The following is a 25702-nucleotide window of genomic DNA, read 5'->3' on the forward strand; positions in this document are numbered from 1 at the left end:
GCTCTTTTTTTTTTAAGGTAGGGGACAGGGAAGCAAAACTTTTCATAGAGGGCATAGGTGACAGGTTTCTGGGTACATACTTGATGGTCACCCAGCACTGGGCAAAAAGTATTCAGCCCAGGGTTTTCCACTGTTTTCAGGGAGAGGGAAAGATCTGTTTATTATTAAGGGGAGTGCTAGAGAGGGAGAGATGTCTGAAAACCCAGAAACCTTGCCCCATCATGGCTCCCCAAACAAGAATTCTCAGACACCTGCTTCTGCTTGAACTCATTGAATATGCATTTGACCTATTCCAGAGAAGAACACAAATGGCCTTTTGCAAGGATGCTTCCATGCAGCTCCACACTGCATATATATATATTCTTTTCTCTTTCCGTCTTCCTTTAACAAATGAAGACGCATTGGGAAATGGGAACTGCCACCCCCAAGTGTTGATTAAAAAAACAACAACCTGTCAAGGTTACCGAATACATCACCAGTTCTGTCAGAGTGTATGCATGCTCCACACCCATGGAGTTTCCCTTCCCCATTAGCACATTTTTCACACAAAGGGCTGTAGCTCAATGGTTAGGCCAGCCTTTCTCCCCCTTGGGTCCCCAGATGTTGTTGGACTACTACTGCCATCATCTCCGACCCCCAGGTCCTGCTAGCTAAGGGTGATGAGAGTTGTAGCTCAACAACATCTGGGGAGCATAGTTGAGAAAGGCTGGGAAGAACAACTGCTTAGCATTCAGATCCCAGGGTTGGGAGAGAATCAAATCTGAAATCCTGGAGAGCTGGTTCCACTCATTTCAGACAATTCTGTGCTAGATGGACCAGTGGTTTGACTCTGTATAGGGCAGCCTCCTATGATCCTAAAGGGAAATAAATGCAGAAGAGTGATTCAGTTTTAGCCCAGAACACTCAACTGTGACTGGCTGTGATTCTCCATCTCATGCAGAAATCTTTCCCATCACCTGCCCCCAGATCCGTTTTACTGAAAATGCTAGCTGAGCCCATGCCCTCCTGCAAGAAAGTGAAGAATATGCTCTACTACTGAGCTATAGCTCCATCCCTTAAAAAAAGAATGTAATCTTTGTTTTTTTATAAAAAGTTGGATAAGAAAATGTCCATGAAATGTACAGCTGAAGTACTATCAACCCAAAAAAAGAGTGACTCATAGTTTCAGATGGCTAAAAAGAAAATTCTGTAGAAGGAAAATCTTGCGGTTGCAGGAACAGATTTCCTCAAATCGTTTAGTGACCCTGCCATCAATCACGTCAGAAATAGTTGTGTCTGCATTCCATTCAAAACAAAGTCTAGTGTCAGTTTCAAAGTCCTAGGAGTCAGGCCAGATTAGAATGAAGCTTTGATGTACAGTCCTTTTAAATTCAGGGTCAGACTATTTCTATACAACTTGACTCGTGTGTGTGTGTGTGTGTGTGTGTGTGTGTGTGGAAAGCATACCCCCCAAAATGACAAAAAAACCAAAAAGTGTGAAAAACGGTTTGTATTTTATGCAAACAAATATTTTACAAATATTTAACAGAGATTTAAAATCACACTGCTACCTCTTAGAAAACCTCCCAGGAATACAGTAAAGAGAATTCAACTCTACTGGAAAGCAAAGTGCTCAGAGCAACATTAATACAATTTCCACAAAAGTGCATAAAACGGTTAATGTAAAAAGCATTTCCTGTACACTGTAAAAAGGACTCGGAAAGCATGTTAGCACATATGGCATTGTCAGTCGCTACCGATCATCAAAGCAGTTTTTACAAGATCATACAGTAAGAAGCCTTTTTACAAAAACAGGTATTTTTTTTAATAAAAAAGTACACTTTCCCAGTAAAAGATACATTGAGATTTTATATATATATATATATATAGTCGAGTGCATAAGAATATCAACTCTATAAAACATTTAAAGTTGTCCATTATGTGCCACAATCCAACAAGTCTGTGAGCTGAAGTGGGCATCTGCAGGTAGATCACCCTACTGAGTGCAATTCATGCTGGCTGAAAGGTGAGGAATGCAAAGCTACATTCAACACACCATGTGCTGGCCATGTGATGCTACAGCATGGCAGCCTCAACACCACCTGGCATGGAGAAAGCAGCTGCATGGCGCAAACTGCTTGGGTACATGAGAATCTGAACAAGGACACATTCCTTACATTTCAGTCAGCATGGATTATTTAACACTTGCCAACATGTTACGTTCAATAGGTCTGATTTCTCAAAAAATATAGCATAGGCATGACTTTAAAGCACACATACACACAAATCAGAATGCCTCTTATTTGAGCCCCATGGGAATGAGTTTCTTCTGCAAATTCCCATTTATTTCAGAAGGCCTTTCCCATAGGGAGGTTTCCAGGTGAATAATTTCTTAGCTACAAACTTCATAGATTTTTTTGTTTTCCTGACATTAGTGGGCTAAACAAAAATAAGTGGTTGAGATTTTCAGCTTAAGGATCCGTACGCATTTTGAACTTTTTTTTTGCTTTTAAAGGGCCAGTGTGATGCTTTCACACTTTTTAATATCAAACACACAAAGCCAGCTCATGCATCTTCCCCTTAACACTATGGAATCAAGTTTCGTAAATAGGATGTAAAGCCCTAGGCTATACAATGCTATATTCGTACCTGCTACTGTCGGTTCCTAAGAAGTGCTGCAAATATATTCTACAATATCATTCACTATTCTTTATTCCAAAGAGCATACTTAAAACAATAAAGGCATTTCTTCCAAGTTAAACAAGAAGAACAACCATCACAGGAATACAGATTTAGGTGGCAAACCCATTGAAATTAATGAGCACAGATAAGTTAGGTCCATTAATTTTAATAGGTCTACTCTTGAGTAAAGCACATAACTCTTTTGCTCATTTGTGTAACGTTTTGGTCATGTTTCTTGGCAATTTCGTTAAAGAGACAAAACATAGTACATCTATGTTACATGGGGGGATCACTGGTCATATTACAGAGGATGCAATAGTTATTTAAAACTGTTTTTAATTTCTCTGTTCCAAATCCGCATTAATTATTATTTTTTTGGGGGGGGGGCAGGCGGAATCAGAACAAAATTCATTCTCATTCAATTTGTCTTTTGATTTATCGTATTTATCTTTTATTTATTTTTATTTTTAATTATCATTCTTACAAAAAAAAAAACACTACTCAGGAGATCTCCCCTTAAATAAATAAGCTATGCCACTTCTAACTGGGGAAAAGCCACACGTGATCCTGTGCCCAAAGGCAAAACAGTTTGAGAGGCGTTGAGGTGGAGCGTTGAGCACCACTTTTTAGAGGTACCAGCTACCCCTGACCCATAATAAAGCATATGTATATATATATATGTACATGGACAGGAAAAACAAGCGCTGGCAGCAATAAGTGAAACTCTAGACGCTGGACGCATCACAAGCTGGTGGGTCGTCAGACACCGATTTTGGCACAGGGATACAGCAGAGAAAGACATTCCTCCCCAGGGTTTTATGGGCAAACCGGAAGTACATGAGATGGCCCATTGCAACGAAGGAAACAGAAATAAGCACCAGCAATCCGAAAGCTTCTGGGTTAGGAGCTAGGATGACCATGATAAAATGCAGGAGATCCAGAAGGTAATTCATGGAGTTTTGGACGCCATTTATGATACCTCTTTCTGATTCGATCACGTTTTCTTGCAGCAACTGCGTGACGGTCAGGTCAAAAGACCACAGTCCTGTTAAGACAAATACAAAGGGAATTTGTTAAGTTCCTGCTTGGGGGGCAAAAAAAGGAAAGCCACACAAGATATCTCATGTATCTCCAAAAGTTAAAAGACCTTCTTTTCTACAGCTGTTTTGCAAACGTAGAGACAATTTCCATGCCTTAATGAACTGAACCAAAATAAAATTCATGCCTATTTTTTGCCTCTAAGTGAATTTTTCTTCTTCCATATATAAGTAAAAATGCCTAACCTATTCACCTCTTGGAAAAATAAAGAGATTGCTTGTTAACTGAGAACACAAACCTGTGTTTGTGTTTATCTGGAAATCAGTACTAAAGCATCAGATGGGGCTTACCTTCTAGAAGGCGCATTTAGGATGTGAACTATCATAACCTAAAAATATATGCAATGTGATCACTCTTTAACTATTCTATCAACAACTCTTCTAGACTCCAGTACTAATGCACAGTTCTGCTTTGTTGTGAGACTATTCAGGGTGAATGTCAGCATAGTATATTTGCTTGGAAACTAGTTTCTGCCTTGCATGTTTTGCAAAGATCATATATATCCAAGGAACGTGAACCTACAATTTCTGCACAAGCAATTCTACATCATATTTAGGCTCCAATCCTTTCTCTTAAAATCTGATTTAAGCAAGAGGATCTTCCAACTACTGGAGAGGTCCAAATTGTTATTTAAAGCATCAGAAACAGCCATCTTCAAATGTCTAAAAGGAAGATGGAGGCAGCTTGGTTTTTCCTGCTTCAAAGGGCAAAGCCAAACCAATGGATTCAAGTTACAGGAAAGCAGATTCTGACTCAACATTAGGAAGAACTTTCTGATGTAAGAGCTGTTTGACAGGGGAACAGACTCCCTCAGGACTCTCCTTCCTTGGAGGTGTTTAACCAGAGGTTGGATGTCCACCCGTCAAGGATGATTTAGTTGAGATTCCTGCATCTCAAGGGGTTGGGACTAGATGACTCTCCCCACCCTAGAATTTTATGATTCTATGAATTAACTTACCAATTCTCGCAGCAATGACTCCTGCAAACAGAAGGCTTACGGAGACAATAGGCACAGGGTTGGGAGCCAAACCCGGATCAGAAGTTGACTCATTAAACAAGGAAGGCATTCCAGTTGTAAAGGGCATTTCCAGGAGCTCGCCTTGAGGCGCCATCGTAGGCAACGGGTTACTTTCAAACAATCTAGCACTGATGTCAGCAAACGGGGAAACAGTCAGATCCAAAGGACTTCCAGGCATGAACACCGAAATCACACACAAGACGAGGGAAGCCAACTGGGCCACTCCAGAGATGATACCCGTACGAACCAGGCCACACCTGCGACGAAGCCAGGTGAAGGCCACAGTACCCAGGATTCCAGTTATGGCAGAACCCCCCATTAAGAGGCTTAGAGTGGAACCACTCAGTCCCTGAGTATATGCATAGCCAGTAGTAATGCAGTCAAAGCCTAGAACAGTCATGTAAAGGAACGCAAGGGCCATTCCTGCAAGGAACACCGGCTGGTTGTAGTAGGCCACCCATCCGTCCCGGAACGTACTGAAAGGCTCGGCCATTCGAGAAAGACAGCTAACTTCTTCCTCCAGTTTGGGCTCAAAGACAGCCATGTCTTTCTCGCCAATTAACTGGACTCCTTCGTTGGGCTTTGACTCGCCATCTGTGGACCGAGATAAGAGTTAAGTACTGCCAAGGAAAAACATTGCATTGTGCCATTACTTTATTTCTACAGTGGCTCGTCAAACTACAGCTAGACGTCCTGTTAGCAAGGAGAACTCAGCAGAACCTACATGCTTTCTGCCACTCAGCGGACCGTTCAGCTGCACCCAGGTCTTAAGTATCTGGCTTAAACCAAAGAATGTGGATCATTAGGACCAGTGGCGTAGCGTGGGGGGTGCAGGAGGGGCCGGCCGCACCGGGCGCAACATCTGGGGGGGGCGCTCGCCGCCTCCGGAGTCGCCAGAGAGCCTCGGGCGCAGGCTGTAGCAGCAGAGCCCCATGTCTCGCGGAACCGACGAGCTGTGCGCGCGTCCGGGCTGAAGGCGTCCGGCAGGCAGCAGCTCTCAGCACTCGCCACGGTCCCCACACGTCAGGGCTGCGGAGGGCGCGCCAGGCAGCCCCTCCTCACAGCCCCGCCGCCGCCACTGCTGCTGCAGCTGCTGGGCCATGTTGCATTTTCCTCGCCTCTCTGCCCTCCTCCTCCGGGCAAGCGGCGTCATTTGGGCGGCAGCGCCAGCGGCAACTCACCTCAGATCACCTGACACGGACCCGCCGCCGTCGCCGTGGCTACCTTACCATAAATACCCCAGCCCAGGCAGCAGCAAGAAGAAGCTGGCAGCGGCGGCAGGTTAGGGGCGCAAATTACTTGCCTTGCCCCGGGTGCTGACAACCCATGCTACGCCACTGATTAGGACAGTAGCAGTGTTTGACACACGGCGCTAGTTTTGCCATTTCATTTCATTTGTCTGTTTAAATGAATTTTGTATTATTATTATTTTTTTAATGGACATCACTTTGGGATTTTCCTACTAATGAAAGGTAGTATATGATGATGATGATTAGAAAAAACAATATTCAAGAATATATTTAACTGATTTTAAAAGGATCAGCTTTCGAAGGAATATATTTATGACTAGGGTATTAGCTGCACTTAGCAGATGGAATTAGGTGGTGATCACTAGGCGCCGACAGAAGCAGGAGTGATAGCAATATGCATGGAATCTACCTGTAGGAAACAAGCAAGTTTAACATTTCCAAACAAATTCAAAAGACCTTTTTATAGCGCAATCCATTTTGGAAGGACTGGGGCTGCACTCTTCACACAGTGAGAGAGTAAGTCTCCTTCAACTCAATAGGGCTTGCTTTTGGGAAGCTGTATGTAGGTTTGTATCTTATAGGTCATTTTTATTTGGCCAAATACACTCCTTGGAAATGCTGGTACCTTTCTGCATGTTCAGCTGCTTCAGTTCTGACTCCTCAACCTTTGAACTGGATTTATGAGCCAAAGCAGGAGTTTTCTGGTAAACTTTCCACAGCAGCATATATTCTGCACACATGGAAATCAAGTTCCACCCAGAAATGAATCCGCAGCCAATCACAGGTGATCCAAAGGTCATTATCTGCCCAACAGCCATGGGGGCCAAGATATTGGTCAGCTGGTCAATTCTTCGTATTGTAGCATTCATATCTGTAAGGGAACATTGGAAAACGCAAAATTGGCACTTGATATAGAAGCTGGGAGCCACAAATTCAATACTATTTACTTGCACACAACGATCTAAAGATTTCAATAAAATTTACTGCAAACAAGTAAGCCTTGGTTCAGAGGCCAACACTCAGACCTTCTGTATTATATACTATACTTACGTTTTCCTCCTCATACTGACCCATAAACTTCTTAAATAATCATACAAACACAGATCATTGTTATTTTTTAAGTACAAACAAGCCAGAAGCTCCTCAAAGACTTGGCAGCACAACTGAATTACAGCAAAAAGTATGTAGCTTCTCACATTTCCTCTCTCTTCAAATGTACCTGTAGCCCTGTACAGTAAAGATAGCAGCCGCGGTCTTTTGGCTCCACCACCTCATCTCCAATAGTCTTAACATACAATTTCTGTTGGATTACTGTGCAGAGATTCTCCTGCAGGTGATCTCAGTGATCAAGCGGGGATATAAGGGTTCAGGTGATCCCTGAGATATCCTGGACCTACGTTGTTCAGGGCTCTGTAAATTCATACAACAACCTTAAACCTGGACAACAACACGTAACACCAGTGAAAACGGCTGAACTGGCTACCCATCTACTACCAAGCCGGGTTCAAGCTCCTTGTATTAATTTACAAAGCCCTGAAATGCTTAAGTCCAGCCAACCTAAGGGCCCTGCCTGAACCTTTACATCCCAGTTTGATCTCTGGTGAGGCTCATTGGATATGGACAAGAAACATTGGATATGGACAAGAAACAGTCTTTAGTGTCACCAGCCCAGCCCTGTGGAATGTTCTTCCAAAATATGCAGCAGGTGTCTTCTATTTTGACCTTCAGACGATTGCTGAAAAGTTTTCTTTGTTCCCAGGCTTCTGCAGACAATTAAGATGAACACTTTCTGCAACAGTTGTCTGATTATCTTTTTGAATTTGTTTGCATGGTTTTTGTTACGCATATGTAATTGTTGCAAACCACTTTAGTGTTGTTGTTTTTTAAAAAAAATGAGGTTGTAGTATACAGGTATTCTTTTTTAAATCTTTAAATAAATAAAGGCACTTCAAGTCCAAACATGTACAAGCAACTAAAATCAACAGAATGTGGTCTAGATTGTTGAAACATCCTGGAGATTACTGACTCCATCTGTGCAGGCTTACGACTGGGGTTTAAGGCTTGCTATATGGCAACACAGTTCACCCCTCTTACAACAGAGGTTATTGGCAAGAACTCATCGCACCTGGTAAAATTAGATTGATGCTCACCCACCGTCCTTGTACTACTGCAAGAAATATTTTCGTAGTAAAAATGTGACAAAGTATTGATTCTAAACACAGCTGTGTAAAAAGTTCTGTGTTTGTTCAACCTTGACAGTGTAATAGCTGAACTATAACAAGGGCCACAGAGCATAATGTCTACATGACCAGCTGATAATCCACTTATTATAATTAGCTACTCTCCTGCTCTCTCTGAGCAAGAAAGAGGAGGGAAGTGAAACAAATATAATCTGCCCTTTATAACCTGATGTTGACTCACGACTCCTGTAACACAGAAAAATGTGCTGATTTCAGCTAGTTTAAAGCCAAGTATAGAATCATAGAATCATAGAGTTGGAAGAGACCACAAGGGCCATCGAGTCCAACCCCCTGCCAAGCAGGAAACACCATCAGAGTACTCCTGATATATGGTTGTCAAGCCTCTGCTTAAGGACCTCCAAAGAAGGAGACTCCACCACACTCCTTGGCAGCAAATTCCACTGTCGAACAGCTCTTACTGTCAGGAAGTTCTTCAGAGTATACAGAGTAAAATACTTTTTAAGATAACCAAAACCCAATAATACATCACCTGCTAATTTGCTCCTGTTTTCACCCGCAACAACAACGACCCAGTCTCTCTGTATGGTAATTGATGTGGCAGTGCTGGCTAGATTTGCAATGTTTGCTATTGTGATGACTAGGATATAGCAAAGGGTCTGTGGGAATGGAAAGAGACGTTCAAGCATAAGGAAAACAAATCAACCACTCTCCCTCAAACTGCCTCAAACTGCTAAATTACAATTTAACATACTAGTTATTTTATGCTGAACCAGGCCAGCGGATTAATATTGAACAGTGATTTTTATTTATTTATTGAATTTATATACCGCCCTATACCCACAGGTCTCAGGGCAGCTTAGAGGATTTATGGAAGGAAAGTTTACTTCTTGCCCACAACCGTTGTCTGCTAGCAGATGCATCTTCCACTGCCTCAAAAACCACCATTTGTCTTCTCTTCCCTGTGTGGACATAAAACTAGAGCGATCCAAAACCATTAAGGTAGAGCAGGTATCCCCATTTGGCCAGCCAGGCCATTATGGCCAAGCCACACCCACATGCCCAACAGGTAAAGTCATGGCTGGACCAAAAAGGGATTTGCAGGTACTGCTGATCAGCTGATTGATAATGCCTTCCAGAGGTGCTTTGAAGTCCTGACCATCAACTGATTGTTGGGGCTTCAAAGCGCAGTGCTCTCTACAAATACCACCAGATGATTTAATGGTCATAATGGCCTGTTGTGAGGGTTGATAGGAGTTGTGGTCTACCAACACCTGAAGGAACATAACTTCCCCACTCCTGCTGTGCATGTCCACTCAAGAGAAAATGTCACTGTTTACTCAAAGGTAAGCATGTACAAAGGTAAAGGTAAAGGGACCCCTGACTGTTAAGTCCAGTCGCGGACGACTCTGGGGTTGCGGTGCTCATCTCGCTTTACTGGCTGAGGGAGCCGGCGTTTGTCCGCAGACAGTTTTTCCTTGTCATGTGGCCAGCATGACCAAGCCACTTCTGGCGAACCAGAGCAGCGCACGGAAACACCATTTACCTTCCCACCAGAGCAGTACCTATTTATCTACTTGCACTGGCATGCTTTCGAACTGCTAGGTTGGCAGGAACAGGGACTGAGCAACTGGAGCTCACCCTGTCACGGGGATTCGAACCGCTGACCTTCTGTTCAGCAAGCCCTAGGCTCTGTAATTTAGACCACAGCACTACCCACGTCCCTTAAGCAGGTATAAGATTACTTTACTATTGATCTAGGATGGGACCAACCTTATTGGCCTAGCAAGAGGAAATCCATTTAAACACTGACAACAGACTATATTCGATTGAATCCATTAAGTATTGTGACATCACAAAGCTTCAGGGTGACTGAAAAGGCAACAGTGCTATCATAATCCAATGTTTATCAATGGTTTTTTGTGCACTTACCAGAAGCCACCCATGATATAGAGCCAAAAGCTGAGTCTTAAACAGGAAGACCATCATCAGAAGGATGCCACACAAGATGACCGATGCATTCTGCACAATTAAGGATGTCTGGGCCACTGTTTAGGATAAAGGGAGAGGAGGGGAAATTGCAATTTAGGTCATGCCAACAATGACGATAGGAAATATGCAACCATTGGAAGACCTTGCATCTTTTCACGCAAGTTTCTCTTCAATATTTAAAGCAAAACGTTTTTCGTGTTTTCAGTCTCCTGGTATTTCTCCCAGCACTTTGAGGGACAAAAAAGGGGGAGTGGGTGCATAAGATTGCTCCCTAGGATATAACACCCGCAAGTCTAAAGAAATTAAAATATCACTCTAAATGAAGAAGACATTTGGTAAAAATTATGTTGAAGCTGTCTGGCTTGCTCCACCAGCAAGAGTAACTACGCCTTCACTGAGTAACCCCCTTGGGCTTAGTGTTCAAACATGGAGTAATTGTTCACCCATTGGGCCCTGCCTTGAAAACAAAGGCATAATTTTTTAAAATGCTAACGCCTCAGCCAAGGAGGAAACACCTAGCGTGAGTAGCTGAAATGTCCTACTAATGGCGGTAATTATTTAAAATTAGCTTTAAGCAGGTCACATAATTATACTGTCTGCAAAATGCTTAGTCCAAGAGACAAGGCATATGAATTTTACAGAGAATATGCGACCATTATAGCCCTGCCACACAGGTTTTATAAAGAGGATAGGCCTTGTTGTACACAGTGGTACTTGCTTCTGAGTAAACCTGGATAGAACTCTGCAAGCTTGCACAGTTATTCTATACCAGCTCCGAATGAGATAGTAATCAAACTTTCAATGCCTCTAGCATTTTATTCAAATATTCTACACCTTAATAAGGCACATAATTTTCAGACTGGCATAAAATTAACTAAGCCATACTCAGAGTAGGCCTACTGAAATCAACAGGCATACATTAGTCGTGTCTATTGCTTTTAGCAGCTGTACTCTGGAGTTGAGATACAACCCAGTGCCACGTGGGTGAGGGGAAAGCTTGAAAACTTGAAATAATAATAATAATAACAATAATACTATTTAGAAAGTAAACATTGGTGTAAGCCATTGTAACAGCTTTCATCTTGTTTTCTGTGGAGTCAACTTAACACATGTCAACATTCTTCAACAAAACCACTAAAACATGACTAACCTTTGAGCCTTGGGTTCTTGTCTACCCAGTCTCCAATAATGGCTCCCAGAAGAAGAACTGAACCTGCCACAACCAGCCCATAAACAGCAGTCAAGAGCAGACTGTTTCCATACAGTTCAACCAGGAAGACCGACACTGCAAAGTGCCACATACGATCTCCCTAAGAGGGGAAAAAAGGAGAGATTTAATTTAATACTAAATAGTTCTAAATCATGTGCTGCACATAGCAATTTAGGGCAGAGCTTTCCAAACCTTTCAGGTTGGCCACACACTTTTTAGACATGCATCATTTTGCGACACACTAATTCAGTTTTACTAGCAAGCCGGTGGGCTACCTGCTCCCTTTGCAGCCCTGGAAGGAGCGTGGGGAGCGTTCACGGGACACACCTACACACTGTAGCTGACACACTTCATGTGTCGCGACACACATTTTGGAAAGCTCTGCTTTAGGGTGTCTATAAAGTATCTACGACCAAGAGCGTCTTCCCCATATTTTTGGAGAGCCCTTGGGTAAGACGCTCCCAGTGAACCTCCTTCCCTCCTTCTTGCCGTTATCACCACTGCCCTTTCCCTGGCAAGGAGACTAAAAAGACAACCTAAACACAAAACGAATAAACGAAGGCACCAGGCAACTACCCTCCTTTATTATCTCCCACACTGAAGTTCCTTGCATCCTTCTCATTGCTTACCTGAATTGTTCAGCTCTGTAATAACCCAACATCCTCCTCCTTCACAGCACTTTAACACCAATGTTGGTTTCTTGGAAGTTGGAGCCCTTGAAACTGTTCCAACTCTGCTTGAAGTTGACTAGATTTCAACTTCTATATATGTAGAACCCAATAAATCCTGCAAGCGCTGCAATGGAAACTTCCCCATTATCCTAGCAACTGCGATAGCAGATGAATTCTGATGAAATGCCCGTAACTGTTTTACTATGCCTCAAATAAATATACAGAACAGTAGCTTGGGTGGCATAATAAATCTGCTGCTGAAAAAACCAGAAACCCAGTAGTTTCCTCATCTGTCACAAAGCAATAGCTGTACAGTAATCCTTAATTTGCACTGGACAGGTTACATTGCAGGCAATGGGACTGTTACACAGTACGTCAATTATTGCCTGTGACCCTCATTATCTGAGTGGAAGGGTCATGTCGTCTAATGACCCTTTAAAGGCCATCTGTCAGACAAGCTAGCTAAGGGGTGTCGCTGACGTTCATTTATTTTGTGATGTCCACATTTCAGCAATCTACCTTCCTCTGAAAAGTCCTAAATGTGTGTTCGGCAGATAAGTTTCTCACTTTGATAAGCAGCAGAAAGGGGGCAATTGCCGATAACAAACATGGAACGCACAAGTGCAGCCAGCATTGAAATGTTGCAATGAATGTGTGCTTCTCTTCAGTGTTCTAGCCAAGCCAGCCTCCACAATTCTCCATTCTATTCGTCCTACCAACCAGTTTGGCCACCTCCAATATTCAGCCCACATTCTGTAGCCTCTAAGCATGCCCAGTCTTCACTGGGTTGTTTTGTGGTCCCTTTATCTAGGCCCCCACCACCTCCGTCAGAAATATTCTTTGGTATTTCTGAAAACCTTGAGACTCCCCTGAACATGCTGGTGCCTCCTCCTTGTGTGTGGGTTGTGCCTTTTTTGGCTACAAAAGCAACAACACTCACTTCTAAAAACACTGGAAACAGTGGGAATGGTTGTTTAATGCCTGAAAATAGCCAAGGGAGCAAGAAAACCAACAATCTGGTAACAACTAAGCCAAAGGACCTATGGAAGACTTTAGCTAAGCGCATAAGGGTAACGCCACACATTGCATTTTTGGGTGTGCATGTAAAGCTGTTCTTAAGTTGTAAATGTAATAAACCATTGTGTATGAGTAAATACACTCACTGAGGAGCCACGTTTGACGTAAGTGCCCTTACTGATCATCCTGGGATTGAAAATATGAAATTACCCTAACTTGATATAGTTACTAGAAGCAGAATTTTCGTCTCTAAAAATGTAAGTGGTTTTGGCTGTTCCATAAAGGTCCTAGCTGAAGCCATAGGTGTAACCTCAGATTAAATGCTTAGTTATTGCTTGTGACAGCTGTCAGGCTGAGCACAACATTCTCTTGGAGACAAAGGAGGTGTTCCTTGCCACAAAACTAACAACCAAAAGCAAGCATGGATACAGTTGCCTGCAATATTTAAGCATCCTTTAATTCAAATATTTAAAGTCTTGGTTCCACAAAGTGTGTGTCTGTGTGTGTATTGCTTCTGCAAAGTTAGCTACTTAAGAAAGTGTTTCTTTGCCTGTTTATTTTCTTATTAAGAGAGAAAAGCAGTGAGTCAGACACTAAGGCTGTCATGGGTGGCACAAACCAATTGTTAGTAAATTAAACTGGGGAAGTTAATTAGCTTCTTATGCCTTCATACGAACCCCGTGCCTCAGAAGCAATTCCCAGTAAAAACAAATGAAACTACAAGGATTCCACCCTCTGCATACCCACATACAGGACAATCTGTTGTGCTTCAGAACTTGCCTTTGTTAGACAGAGGCATCAGGGTGCTATGTAGCAAAACTGGGGCATGGTTAGGTTAAACACCTACTGAACTGAACATGTTTCGTTTTACTGATTTGCACCTAAGACACCTCTGGTTATAACCATAGACAATAGTAGTAGTAGTAGTAGTAGTAGTAATAATAATAATAATAATAATAATAATAATAATATATTTATACCCCGCCCATCTGGCTGGGTTTCCCCAGCCACTCTGGGTGGCTTCCAACAGAACACTAAAATACAACAACCTATTAAACATTAAAAGCTTCCCTAAACAGGGCTGCCTTCAGATGTCTTCTAAAAATTTGGTAGTTATTTTTCTCTTTGACATCTGGTGGGAGGGCGTTCCACAGGGCAGGTACCACTACCGAGAATGCCCTCTGCCTGGTTCCCTGTAACTTGGCTTCTCGCAGCGAGGGAACCGCCAGAAGGCCCTCGGCGCAGGACCTCAGTGTCCGGGCGGAACGATGGAGGTGGAGATGCTCCTTCAGGTATACTGGACCGAGGCTGTTTAGGGCTCAAAAGAGCATACCTGCTGCCTCCACAACAACAGCCAAGATGTTCTTTCTGTACTACAGCACCACTCCACACATGCCTGAATTGCCACCATCTTTCAATGACCGATTTTTCTCCTAAAAAGAGGGGGGAAGGGGGAGGCCTTTTCCCCTGGGAAAACCAACTGGCTTATGTGTGCTCAACTCTGAACTGAACTATGGAACCTATCTCTCTATTGCATCTTGAGCAAAACATTTCAACCTCTCCCACCCGCAAATTCATGGTCGGTTAAGGACCCAGAGGGGTTAAAGTAGGGGTGAGGAACAAGAGGCCCTCCAGCTCCCATCAGTCCCAGCCAACAGCCAGGGTTAAGGGGAGGTCCATTGTATTTTAAGGACCAATCTAGCTAAATTATAACCCACAATTCCAGATGCAGATGTGTGCAGGCAGAGCAGAGAGGTGTGCATGGCCAGAGGTTTAAAGAGCGACTTATTACAGCTGGTCACCCAGCTGAACAAGCAAGCCCGTTTTAAATAGAAAAAGCAGGTTCCAAGGTGAACAGCTACAGTGGAGCCATTCAAACAACCTTTGTGCTTTATGCATGTGCTTTGCCCATGATATGACAGCCAAGAATTACAATTTTTTAAAAAAGCACATTTAGTGCTCCTTCTGAAATCCATGGGAGTTGCAAAACCTAACTCTAGCTAGATCGTGCCCCAAGTATTTTATGGTGAGTTTAGGAAAATTCTTTATTGCACTGAATAGGGAGATACTCACTTCCAACCAGGAATGGCCCAATAGGTTTTTCTGCTTCAAAGGACAAGATGGCACCCCATTCCACATAAAAAGTTCAACCTTATTTCAGCACTGGTTAGTGGACAGTGTCTTCCATTGCACCCAAGGGCAGCAGCCTGGGTTTAGGGTTTGGGGCCGACCGAGTGGTACCCACAGCTCTGTTCCTCAGTACCTGCCCAGTTCCCAGCATTTGCTGCCTTGCTCTGACTAATGGCAAAGCTGTCCCTGAGCAAACTATGGCCAAACTAAAGAGAGGCTTTGCTGAAACCCCAGTCCTAATCATGTGTGTCTTTTCACCTTCTCGCAATATCATCCTTAGTGGTTTTGCTGTGTCAGTTTAATGCCATGTTTGGTGGCACTGTGCTGATACAGATGTACTATATGCTGCCACAAAGGTCATAAGCTCCGTGTTCCTGCATGACAGTCACTGGGGAACAGCATATAAAAATTAATTTAACTTGCCTTCTACAGAGAAAGAAAAAAGTTTGCCTTTTATTTGAATCAGGACAGAAGCTTCTCAGTGCACGTATGGGTTGTGTTGTTATTATTATTATTGCTCCTTGGAAATGCTGTGTCTTAACCATCCCCTTTTGCTAACAAACATTCTTCCTCATAAATCACTGATAATTTTATCAATTTGTTAAGCACATTTGCCCCAATTCTACACACTAGAGTTGCCTATGCAAACAAAATAAATATCTCTTGGTACGGGAAAGGAGAAAAATTCCAGCAACAACAATTATTATTATCATTATCATTATCATTATCTATACCCCGCCCATCCAGCTGTGCTTCCCCAGCCACTCTGGGCGACTTCCAACACATATAAAAACAGAATAAAAATTCAAACATTTTTTAAAAAAACTTTAGCCAACCAGGCCTTTGGATACTGCTGAAAATAAGTCAGAATATTGATATCAAAGCTCTTTAACAAAGCTGAGATCTACATTATTCTTCATTGAAAAGCATAGGCTCTGGTCCTAACAGAGCTGAAACCTGTGATGGGGCTTGCTAACGAATTCAGGACCAATGTGTCAGAGCATATTTTATTAAATGTATTGTTGCACATTTTCCCTGAATTGTGGCATGATATCACACAGCACAACCCCCTCTTGTTGATATATGCAACAGCTGTCCACAAGTCATCCTGCTATACAGACCAACCAAATGTATATTATCTACAGTTATACATTACTTACCCAAGTGGACAGGGAATGGCCAAGGTACAGTAGGAATTTTGCAGAGGTGAAATAACTGGCACAGGATCCTAAGATGGAAACAGAAGAGTTGTCATTTAAGTGTGTCCTGCAAATTTACTTTTCTTGTGCAGCTAGACCAGGGGTCAGCAAACTTTTTCAGCAGGGGGCCAGTCCCCTGTCCCTCAAACCGGGGGGGGGGGGGGCAGACTATAATCTGGAGAGAGAAAATGATCAAATTCCTTTGCCCCACAAAATCCTATGCATTTTAAATGAAAGCACATGTTCTACTCATGTAAAAACACCAGGCAGGCCCCACAAATAACCCAGAGATGCATTTTAAATAAAAGGACACATTCTACTCATGTAAAAACACACTGATTCCTGGACTGTTCATGGGCCGGATTTAGAAGGCGATTGGGCAGGATCCAGCCCCAGGGCCTTAGTTTCCCTACCCATGAGCTAGACAGTGGCCAAGCTTCTACCATCATCTCTGCCGTTGTTTAGTATCGTTATTTAGCTTAATAAATTTGAGTAAAGCACCAAGACAGCTTGACAACTACCTATAGGTTTCAGTCTTTGCTTAAAGAAATATCCACCTCTGTTAACACCAAGTTTTATTAACTGTCACGAGGCACTTAGTTTTTCCATCTATCTAGTCTGCCACATTTTCCCCCTCTATCTTGAGACCTGCTGCCTTAGTCCCAATTTAACGTCCATGCATCGTCTGCCAGAATTATTTCATGTGCTACTCGGAAGCGCTGCTATGAAATTCCAATGGCAGAAAGTTATGAACTAAATTCCAGCAGTGGTCCTACCTCTTTTCGACATACAAGCCATCACAACTAACGCCACACATGCACTTTTCTAGGTTACAGGGATATGGCCCTTTCAGCCAAGCTAACGAAAGCAGAAGTATGCAGATGTTTCTCTCTTCAGTGCGAAAAACACCACGAAGTTTCTCCTCTTCTTCAGCAACCTCCTTTTATACCTCATGGTTGCAATCCAGCATTACCTGTGTGCCCTCTTCCCATGTAAGGGCATATAGCCCCACAAAGCATAACACTTCTTCTCCCAGACATAGCCAGGATTCCAACGCATCTTGGATTTCTTCTGCTAAAGAATTCCTTCTCCTAAATAGGAGCTGGCTGCCAAAACATAGGAAGCTGCCTTAGACCACTGATCCATCTAGTTCGGCACCATCTTTCTTGAGGGGCAGCGATTCTCCAAGTCTTCAGACATAGGACATCCGCTGCCGTAACTGGACTGAAGTTGGGGTCTTCTGCATGCAAGGCAGCCACCCTCTACCAATGGGCTACGGGGGCCCTTCGTCAAACTGCTGAACTGTCCAGCAAAAGAAAGGTACAGTCGTACCTTAGTTCTCAAGCAGAATGCATTTCAAGAGTCTGTTCAATTCCTGAAACCATTTGCAGCTTCCAATTGGCTGCAGGAGCATCCTGCAGCCAATCGGAAGCTGCGCCAGACGTTCGGCTTCTGGAAATGGTTCAAAAACCGGAACACTCACTTCTGGTTTTTGATCGTTCCAAGGCGTTTGGCAACCACGGTACGGCAGTACTTTGCAAGAGCGGTTACAGCGCACCCATCAGCGCAGGCTGGGTGCATGTGCACCCACTACCAAACTCGGCACCCAGTGCTGGATTAAAACCTATGGAGGCCCCTGGGCAGTCGAAATATCACCAATTACCTCCTAGCAAGTTTTATGAACTGGCAACACACCAACTCACAGAAAGCTTCATTTCTGGAGCGGGTAACACCGAACTAAGAAAGCTTGGTTGCCATTCTTCCTTCAAGATCAAATCAGTATTATTTCGATCCCTTCAAGATCAAATCAGTATTATTTCGATCCCTTGTCGCAGGGCCCCCCCAAAGCTCCATAGGGGCCGGTGCCTCCTCTCTGCCTGTGGGGCAACGAGATACTGCGGGCAAGGGCCTGGCGCTGTGCGCGCAGAAGAGAATCCAGCGCAGCGCACGCGCCTTTGTGCAAACTCCCTCCTTCCCCCGTGCGCGCAAGACCTCTCCATGACCCGCTTCCCCGCGTCAACAAGGCAGCCTGCGCTGGGCGGGCGACCGAGCCAGCCTCGCCACCTGCGCCCGTGCGCTGAGCCCGTGTCCCTCTCCGCGCTCTGCAACTCACCACAGCATCCTTGCTTGCTTTGCTGTTCTGCCATGGCTTATATATATCAGCTTGGCACCTCTGAGTTGTTGTTGTTGTTTTTAAAAATCTCTCCCCGGCGGGGGGGGGGTCCTTTCCTCTCGGCGGCTTGTTGCTCTCGTGAGATAGCGCGACAGAGGCGGGCCGGCAGACACGCGCGCACGCACACACACGCGACGAGCGCAGCGGCGAGCTCGGGGGTACCCTGGAGAGGAGAGCGGGGCAGAGCGCAGCGCCAAGAAGCAGCAGCGGACGAAACGGCCTAACCCCCGTGTTGCTCTTTCCAAACTTAGCTATCACTGTAGCTGAAGTTGGAAAGAAATGGCCTTATGGGCAGGTGGCCGCGACGCGACCGCTCCACTGGGAATGGGGACCCCGCAAGGCGCCCACCAAGTTCCTCAGGCCGCGGCTCCTCCTGCCCGAGCTGACCCCTTGGGCTCTGTCCTGGCGCTGTGGCGAGCCGACCCTTTATATAGAAGCGAGGGGCCGCGCGTAGGTGGAGGAGTTCCCCGGAGTCGCCTATCAGCGGCCGGCAGATCTGCATATCCCCTCCCGCCCGTCCTGACTGTGCGAGCTGCGCCTTCTGCAAGGGAGGAAGGGATGGCTGGGAAGGAGAGAGAGAGAGAGAAAGAGGAGAGAGAGAGGGCTGGTGCTTCTTTTGGGGAAGCCGGGACTGAGAGGAGGGGGGGCCTTTTATAAGGCTCGGAAGGCTGGCCGGAATCTCCACCCTGGAAGAGGAACATTATCTGCTCCCCGCAGGGCTCGGCAAATGACACCCTGCGACGCATAGCATCCTCCTGAGTCTCCTCCAGCGCTGCGCCTCAAAACAAAACTCAAGGACCACATAAGGGTATCCGGGGACCCTCTAAAGCCACGGTTCCCGACGTGGGGCAATTTGATTTTTTAAAGGTGGGGGGCAATTCGAGAATGAGATATCAACATTGAATTTTTTATTTTTTATTTTGCATTTCTTCCTCCACGTGAATAGGACTTCACTTTTTGAATAAGAATTATATGTCATGGGGGGGGGGGGGAACACACCAGGCTTTTAGAGATGCTTAGGTGGGGCATGCCCCCCCCCAAAGGTTGGGAACTACTCCTCTACAGCAAACGGCAACCACTGAAAAGATGGCACCTTAGGTCTTTCTCGCTCAAAAACCCCATCATTCCTGCCGGTTTCCCATAAATGTTTTTAATATAATTTTTATTTGCTTTTATAAATATAAAATTATAACAATACAACCATACACATCCACATTTAAAGATTCTTCCGAATCTCTGGACTTCCCACCTTCCCCCTCCATGGATCCTATTATTAACCTTTTCTACTGCATCTTTTTCAGTGATCCACATTTTATTTAACTCCATTATCTCCGTAGTACTTGCTACATTGCAACTGTTATTGCAGTCCTGCTAATGTTTTCATCTGCTTACAGTGGTCTCCAAAATAAATTATAATTCTTCCCCATTCTTTGTTTTGTTTTGTTTTAATTAAAGATTTTCTTGGCTTACAAAAGTACGAGCAATGTCTCTCTCTTTTTTTTCCAAGTTACATTTTTACAGATCAGTTTCCCCCCATTCTTTGTTAAACTTTTGGTCTTCTTCATTCCTAAGCTTTCCAGTCAGTTTCGCTATTTCAGCATAATCCAATAGTTTCATTTGCCATTCTTCTCTAGTAGGGACAGGTTTCCCAAAATTTTACTCAAGTCCCCCTCTGGGTTTCATTCATGCCCTTCTTTCCTGGTCTGGAAACTTCAACGGTCAGCTCTCCCTTCTGGAAGGCTGCCATCTCTCCTTTGCCATGTGCCATTTCATATATTTTTTCCCGATCAGGACCCTGCATGCCACCAAGGATACCGATATCACCATTCCCCTTCTAATAGTGGTTGAGTGCCAATGCATTTGGAAGCAAAATACGGTCCTTTACACACACACTAAAACTGAGTGCTTTCTATAAGCTCAAGAGACATCCTTGTTAAAGATTGGATTTGAGGATGGAAGACAATGTTTGTTTACAGAAAGTGGCTTTGTTGGGTGTTATATGGGAGTGGATGAAGTGAATATTGTGTGTGTGTGTGTGTGTGTGTGTGTGTGTGTGTGTGTGTGTGTATCATGGACAGATGAAGAATTGGAAGTCCCTTCTGAGTTTTATTTATCTCTCTCTCTCTCTCTCTCTCTCTCTCTCTCTCTCTCTCTCTCTCTTAACATCATCATCAACAACAAATCTTTATTACAGTCATAGACCATCATAAGGACGGAGGGATACAATCATTTAAAATCTAAAAAACGTTTTAAAAAACTAAAAGGAGTTAAAACAGAAAGTATATATAAAAATCTAAAAGAAGCTGTCTTAACATCTTTTCTATTGCTTTTTCTTTGTTTCCCTCTTTTTCTTTATTCCCCTTTTATTTTTATTGTATTCAGATCGAAGTCTTAGCTGGGACAAAAAAAGGGGAAAAGATATTTGATACTAACTTTGTATTTTTCTATAAGCACTAATAAAATCTATTTAAGAAGTGAGAGAAATTGTAAGTATAAAGAGGCGTATCACTTTGTAAATTTAAAAGATTAAAAACAAAAACAAAAACTACACGTCCCTACAAAAACCACACGTCCCTACAAAATAATATTTTTTTTGCTGATGGGGTTCTTGGCTGTACTGCACAGCAAAGTGCAGGTAAGATTCCAGCCAACCACCATCTGTTTTTGCACAGAGACATCTATGCACATCCATATGCAATTTTTATTTGAATCTGTATATGGCCCTGTGCCCCTGAATACTTTAAATATCAATGTCCTCTCAGGCATTCCTTGGGATACACCACACCATTTTGTTGCAGGACCCACTTGAATACAGTAGAAACAAACTCAGGTGGTTGAATGTCCTGTTGGCTTGAAAAGCACTCAGAAATAAACTAGTGTTTTCTATATACTTGAGGGACTTCCTAAGTAAGCGGAAGTCCATAAGTTTGTAAATTAAAGCAAAAATTAAAAATTAAAAACAAACCAAAGCCTGATAAATGACTTGTGGCCTTCCAGGATGTAGTCGTCATCGCCATTACAACTTATTACCTGCCCTTCACTCTAAGTCCCAGGGCGGGTTGAAACCATTTAAAATACCATATTAAAAACAGTTTAAAACATGCAGAATGTTGATGTGCCTGTGGGAGAGGATGCTTAAGCCACTAGCAGCTTATAGGAAGCATCCTGAAGTTCTTTGTTCTTCTATCATTCACATTAGCATGCACCTTGTTCAGGTCCACCCATTTCTTTAAATTCGTATCTTGTGTTTTATGTAATTTGCTCTGGTTTGTCCTTTGGGATGTGAACTCTAAGGGAACTTTCTGCTTGCTGCTATAGTGATTGGTTGCTCCTGTCCCCTGTGTGTATGTGTATATATATATATATCCCAGTGCTAGCCATTTTGAGAATCCCTGTGTTTGAGAAGCACTGGTGGATACAAACAGATAACTACTGTATTTTTCCGTGTATAACATGCCTCCATGTATAAGACGACCCCTATTTTTTTGGATGGCAACAAAAAAAATGTGGGGGGAAATTGCCCAAAGTTGTTGAGGGTTATTTTTCGGGGGGGGGGTCACTGCCTCCAATCTACAGCCTGCCTGACAATGCAACTCACATGCATCACCGCAGCCAACAATCGTCTGCACGCTTGCTGCCAAAGGCCCACCTGCATGCTAGATGCAACCACAGCCGATTGCACACATGCCTCGCCGCTGCTGTAAATAGCCCGCCCAATTGCTGCAGCCCCAGGCCAATCGTCAGCAGGTCTTGCCACAGCAACCAATCACATGCCCAATCGTCGCTGCCAATCTCCTGCTGGCTGCTGACACCAATCGCCCGTCCCCCCTCTGCTATCTGTGTATAAGACGACCCGAATTTTTTGCCTATTATTTCTAAGGAAAAAATATGGTCTTATACATGGAAAAATACAGTAAGTGCACAGTGTAAATGTTTCTCACCAAGGAGATTTGGTGCCTTTTCTAGGCAGTTCGGTGGCACTTTGTGATGAGCAACTATTCTGTTGAAAGGGGTCCTAGTTTTCCTCAAATAATGGGCACACACAAAAGAGTAAATGCCCAAGAGATAACCCTAGTGTTCTGCAATATGGGAAGAGAAAGTACAGAAAGATGCATGTGATTTCTGTAATCACTAACAACCAGTGCCTTTTTGTTGTTGTTGTTGGGTACTCAAGAGAATGCAGTACCATCGCCTGTTTGTTTTTTTCTAGAAGGAGAGCACTGGTTAAAAATGTGGCACTTACTGTAACAACTTCATGGTGAGTACCACTTCTTTTTCTAGAAGAAAAGCACTGGTAACAACAGTCTTTCCCAGGCCGAAATTCTGGCTGCTCAAAATGCAGTATAATGCCTCATTTTGAGAATGAATGAATTTCAGTCACTGACCAGTTCCAGCTCACATACAATATGAGGGAAGTCATAAAACTCAATAGGGATACATTTGAATTTGCAACTAGGTATAACAGGGTTAGGGTTAAAATATAACCTAAAATTGTCATTTAAGGCCTTAGTCATTATGGTAGCACAGCTTGTTCCCTACGTTTTGTGGCAGTCGCACAGAATTTGGCCACCTTAGCGTGGACTCTGTATCCTTGTCCTCTAACCTCAGCTTGAGAGTTCATGAGAGATCATTTCTTGTGCAACACACTTCAGTTTAATAAAATGGGAAAGAACAAGGTTAAGGCAATGCCATCTCTGCTGTCTTTCCCCCTTCTGAAATTTAGTCCTGATGCAATGGGTGCAGGTATTATCAACAGATGCCCACAAGAAAAAGGACTTAGCGAAGCCCTTTCCCTAGACAGATAGAATAACAGAAAAGAAGCAAGGCACAGAAAGAGAAGTCAGCTACAGAGTCAAAGCACACGCATGCACAAAATGATTTTTACTTAAGTTTTGGTTTCCTTGGACGACCCTTTGGGCCCTGCCAATGATAAGATGCATGCAGATCAGGCCTGGGTCTTGGAATTGTCCCATCTCTGATCAGGCCACTCACATGCACCTTTCTGATTCTTGTAATTCATCAACCTTAAACCATACAGATTCTTTGGTTTGGCAACAGAGTTCTAGACTTTCACTTTGGTCATGGGAAGTGATGGATTCTCCATGGATGCCTCACCTTGAAATGTGTCAATCCATTCTAGCAAGGAAGGTCCTGCATGGGCCCATTAGAGAAGCCCACAGAGCCTAGGACTTGCCGATCAGAAGGTTGGCAGTTTGAATCCCCGCAACGGGGTGAGCTCCCATTGCTCGATCCCTGCTCCTGCCAACCTAGCAGTTCAAAAGCACGTCAAAGTGCAAGTAGATAAATAGGTACCACTCTGGCAGGAAGGTAAACAGCATTTCCGTGCACTGCTCTGGTTCGCCAGAAGCAGCTTAGTCATGCTGGCCACATGACCTGGAAGCTGTACGCCGGCTCCCTCGGCCAATAAAGCAAGATGAGTGCCGCAACTCCAGAGTCGGTCACGACTGGACCTAATGGTCAGGGGTCCCTTTACCTTACCTACCACTGAAATCAGTGTCTTCTTGTACCAAGTTAATGTTCTTGGGATGGTGGTATATTCATGCCTGAACATGCAGGTCACAATTTTAGCATCCGTCGTGAGAATAAAATAAGGGGAAACTGGTACTTATGAAAGAAAATGAAGTCTACAGTTTCTAATGTGCAATAAGGTCATATACTGTATGTCAATGCGTCAAAATAACAAAGAATCTGGAGGTGGCACCTAATAGTGTAGGACATTTATTGGGGCATCATTAGATGCAGGGCTTTTTAAAAAAAGCTGGAACTCGCCGGAACTCAGTTCTGGCACCTCTCAGGTGGGCGCCATTGCCATTATAAGAGAACAAGGGAAGTGTTCATAGTGAGTTCTGGCACCTCTTTTTCTAGAAAAATTGTTGTTGTTTAGTCATTTAGTCATGTCCGACTCTTCGTGACCCCGTGGACCAGAGCACGCCAGGCACTCCTGTCTTCCACTGCCTCCCGCAGTTTGGTCAAACTCATGTTGGTCGCTTCGAGACCACTGTCCAACCATCTCGTCCTCTGTCGTCCCCTTCTCCTTGTGCCCTCAAGCTTTCCCAACATTAGGGTCTTTTCCAGGGAGACTTCTCTTCTCATGAGGTGGCCAAAGTATTGGAGCCTCAGCTTCAGGATCTGTCCTTCCTGTGAGCACTCAGGGCAGATTTCCTTCAGAATGGATAGGTTTGATATTTTTGCAGTCCATGGGACTCTCAAGAGTCTCCTCCAGCACCAGAATTCAAAAGCATCAATTCTTCGGCGATCAGCCTTCTTTATGGTCCAGCTCTCACTTCCATACATCACTACTGGGAAAACCATAGCTTTAACTATACGGACCTTTGTCAGCAAGGTGATGCCTCTGCTTTTTAAGATGCTGTCTAGGTTTGTCATTGCTTTTCTCCCAAGAAGCAGGCATCTTTTAATTTCGTGACTGCTGTCACCATCTGCAGTGATCATGGAACCCAAGAAAGTAAAATCTCTCACTGTCTCCAGTTCTTCCCCTTCTATTTACTAGGAGGTGATGAGACCAGTGGCCATGATCTTCGTTTTTTTGATGTTGATGTTTTGCACTCTCCTCTTTCACCCTCATTAAAAGGTTCTAGAAATCTGGTGGTAGTTCCAGTACTACACAGAAAGCACGTAAACACGATGTGATCAGGGCCATATTCCATCGAGTTCCACTTTTTAGTGTTCTGCCAAAGTAACTCTTACTAAGGAGGGGCAGGTGTTATATTGTATTTCTCCAGCATGATATTGCTAAGCTGGCATCATTTGTGGAAGGGCATATTCTGCCAAATTAGGTTTATAGGTCATTGCTAGAGGCACAGCTACAAAAGCGTATGGACCACTAATTTGCTCTCCTTAGGGAAGCTCTTGTTTAAAACATTTCTGCCATTAAGCTGGCGCCTACATTTAGTATTGATGAATCACACAAATGCTATTTGCCATGAGAAGAACCTTCCCTGCTAAAGAACTTTAGCATTGGTAGGAAAGCATCTCTATCAATACTGAACAACGCTAAATATTGTGACGTGAATTCAGTATCATATTTAAATAAAGCAAACACACAC

The 25702-nt window shown here is 43.7% G+C and overlaps 1 protein-coding gene and 1 long non-coding RNA gene across 3 annotated transcripts; one reads left to right on the forward strand and one right to left on the reverse strand.

Annotated features, from left to right (window-relative positions):
- Positions 1 to 1474: 1474 nt before the first annotated feature.
- Positions 1475 to 19028, reverse strand: SLC40A1 (solute carrier family 40 member 1). Of its 2 annotated transcripts, XM_083709248.1 has the most exons (9): positions 18666 to 19028; positions 18558 to 18630; positions 16406 to 16473; positions 11368 to 11527; positions 10158 to 10273; positions 8758 to 8884; positions 6653 to 6898; positions 4718 to 5371; positions 1475 to 3706 (listed from the first exon to the last, which is right to left on the reverse strand). In XM_083709248.1, the coding sequence occupies exons 2-9, from the start codon at positions 18589 to 18591 to the stop codon at positions 3387 to 3389; spliced, it is 1725 nt and encodes a 574-aa protein (XP_083565374.1). In that variant the 5' UTR covers positions 18592 to 18630; positions 18666 to 19028; the 3' UTR covers positions 1475 to 3386. The 2 variants fall into 2 exon arrangements, with proteins under 2 accessions (XP_083565374.1, XP_083565373.1); XM_083709247.1 differs by having other exon boundaries at positions 18558 to 19028.
- LOC310833608 lies at positions 5371 to 6210 on the forward strand. The gene is made up of 2 exons (XR_014558842.1): positions 5371 to 5588; positions 6128 to 6210. It is a non-coding gene; the product is annotated as an uncharacterized lncRNA (long non-coding RNA).
- Positions 19029 to 25702: the final 6674 nt, after the last annotated feature.

This window comes from Podarcis gaigeae, assembly GCF_964106915.1.
Source record: "Podarcis gaigeae genome assembly, chromosome: 1".
In the NCBI taxonomy this organism is placed as follows: Eukaryota; Metazoa; Chordata; class Lepidosauria; order Squamata; family Lacertidae; genus Podarcis; species Podarcis gaigeae.

What these genes read in the sequence shown, in the direction of transcription:
- SLC40A1 (XM_083709248.1), bottom strand. Translation starts at nt 18,591, where the DNA reads ATGGCAGAACAGCAAAGCAAGCAAGGATGCTGTG. An exon ending in AAACAGGAGCAAATTAGCAG is followed by an intron (nt 6,899 to 8,757) that starts GTGATGTATTAT and finishes GTTCCCTTACAG; the next exon opens with ATATGAATGCTACAATACGA. An exon ending in AGTCATTGCTGCGAGAATTG is followed by an intron (nt 3,707 to 4,717) that starts GTAAGTTAATTC and finishes TTGTCTTAACAG; the next exon opens with GACTGTGGTCTTTTGACCTG.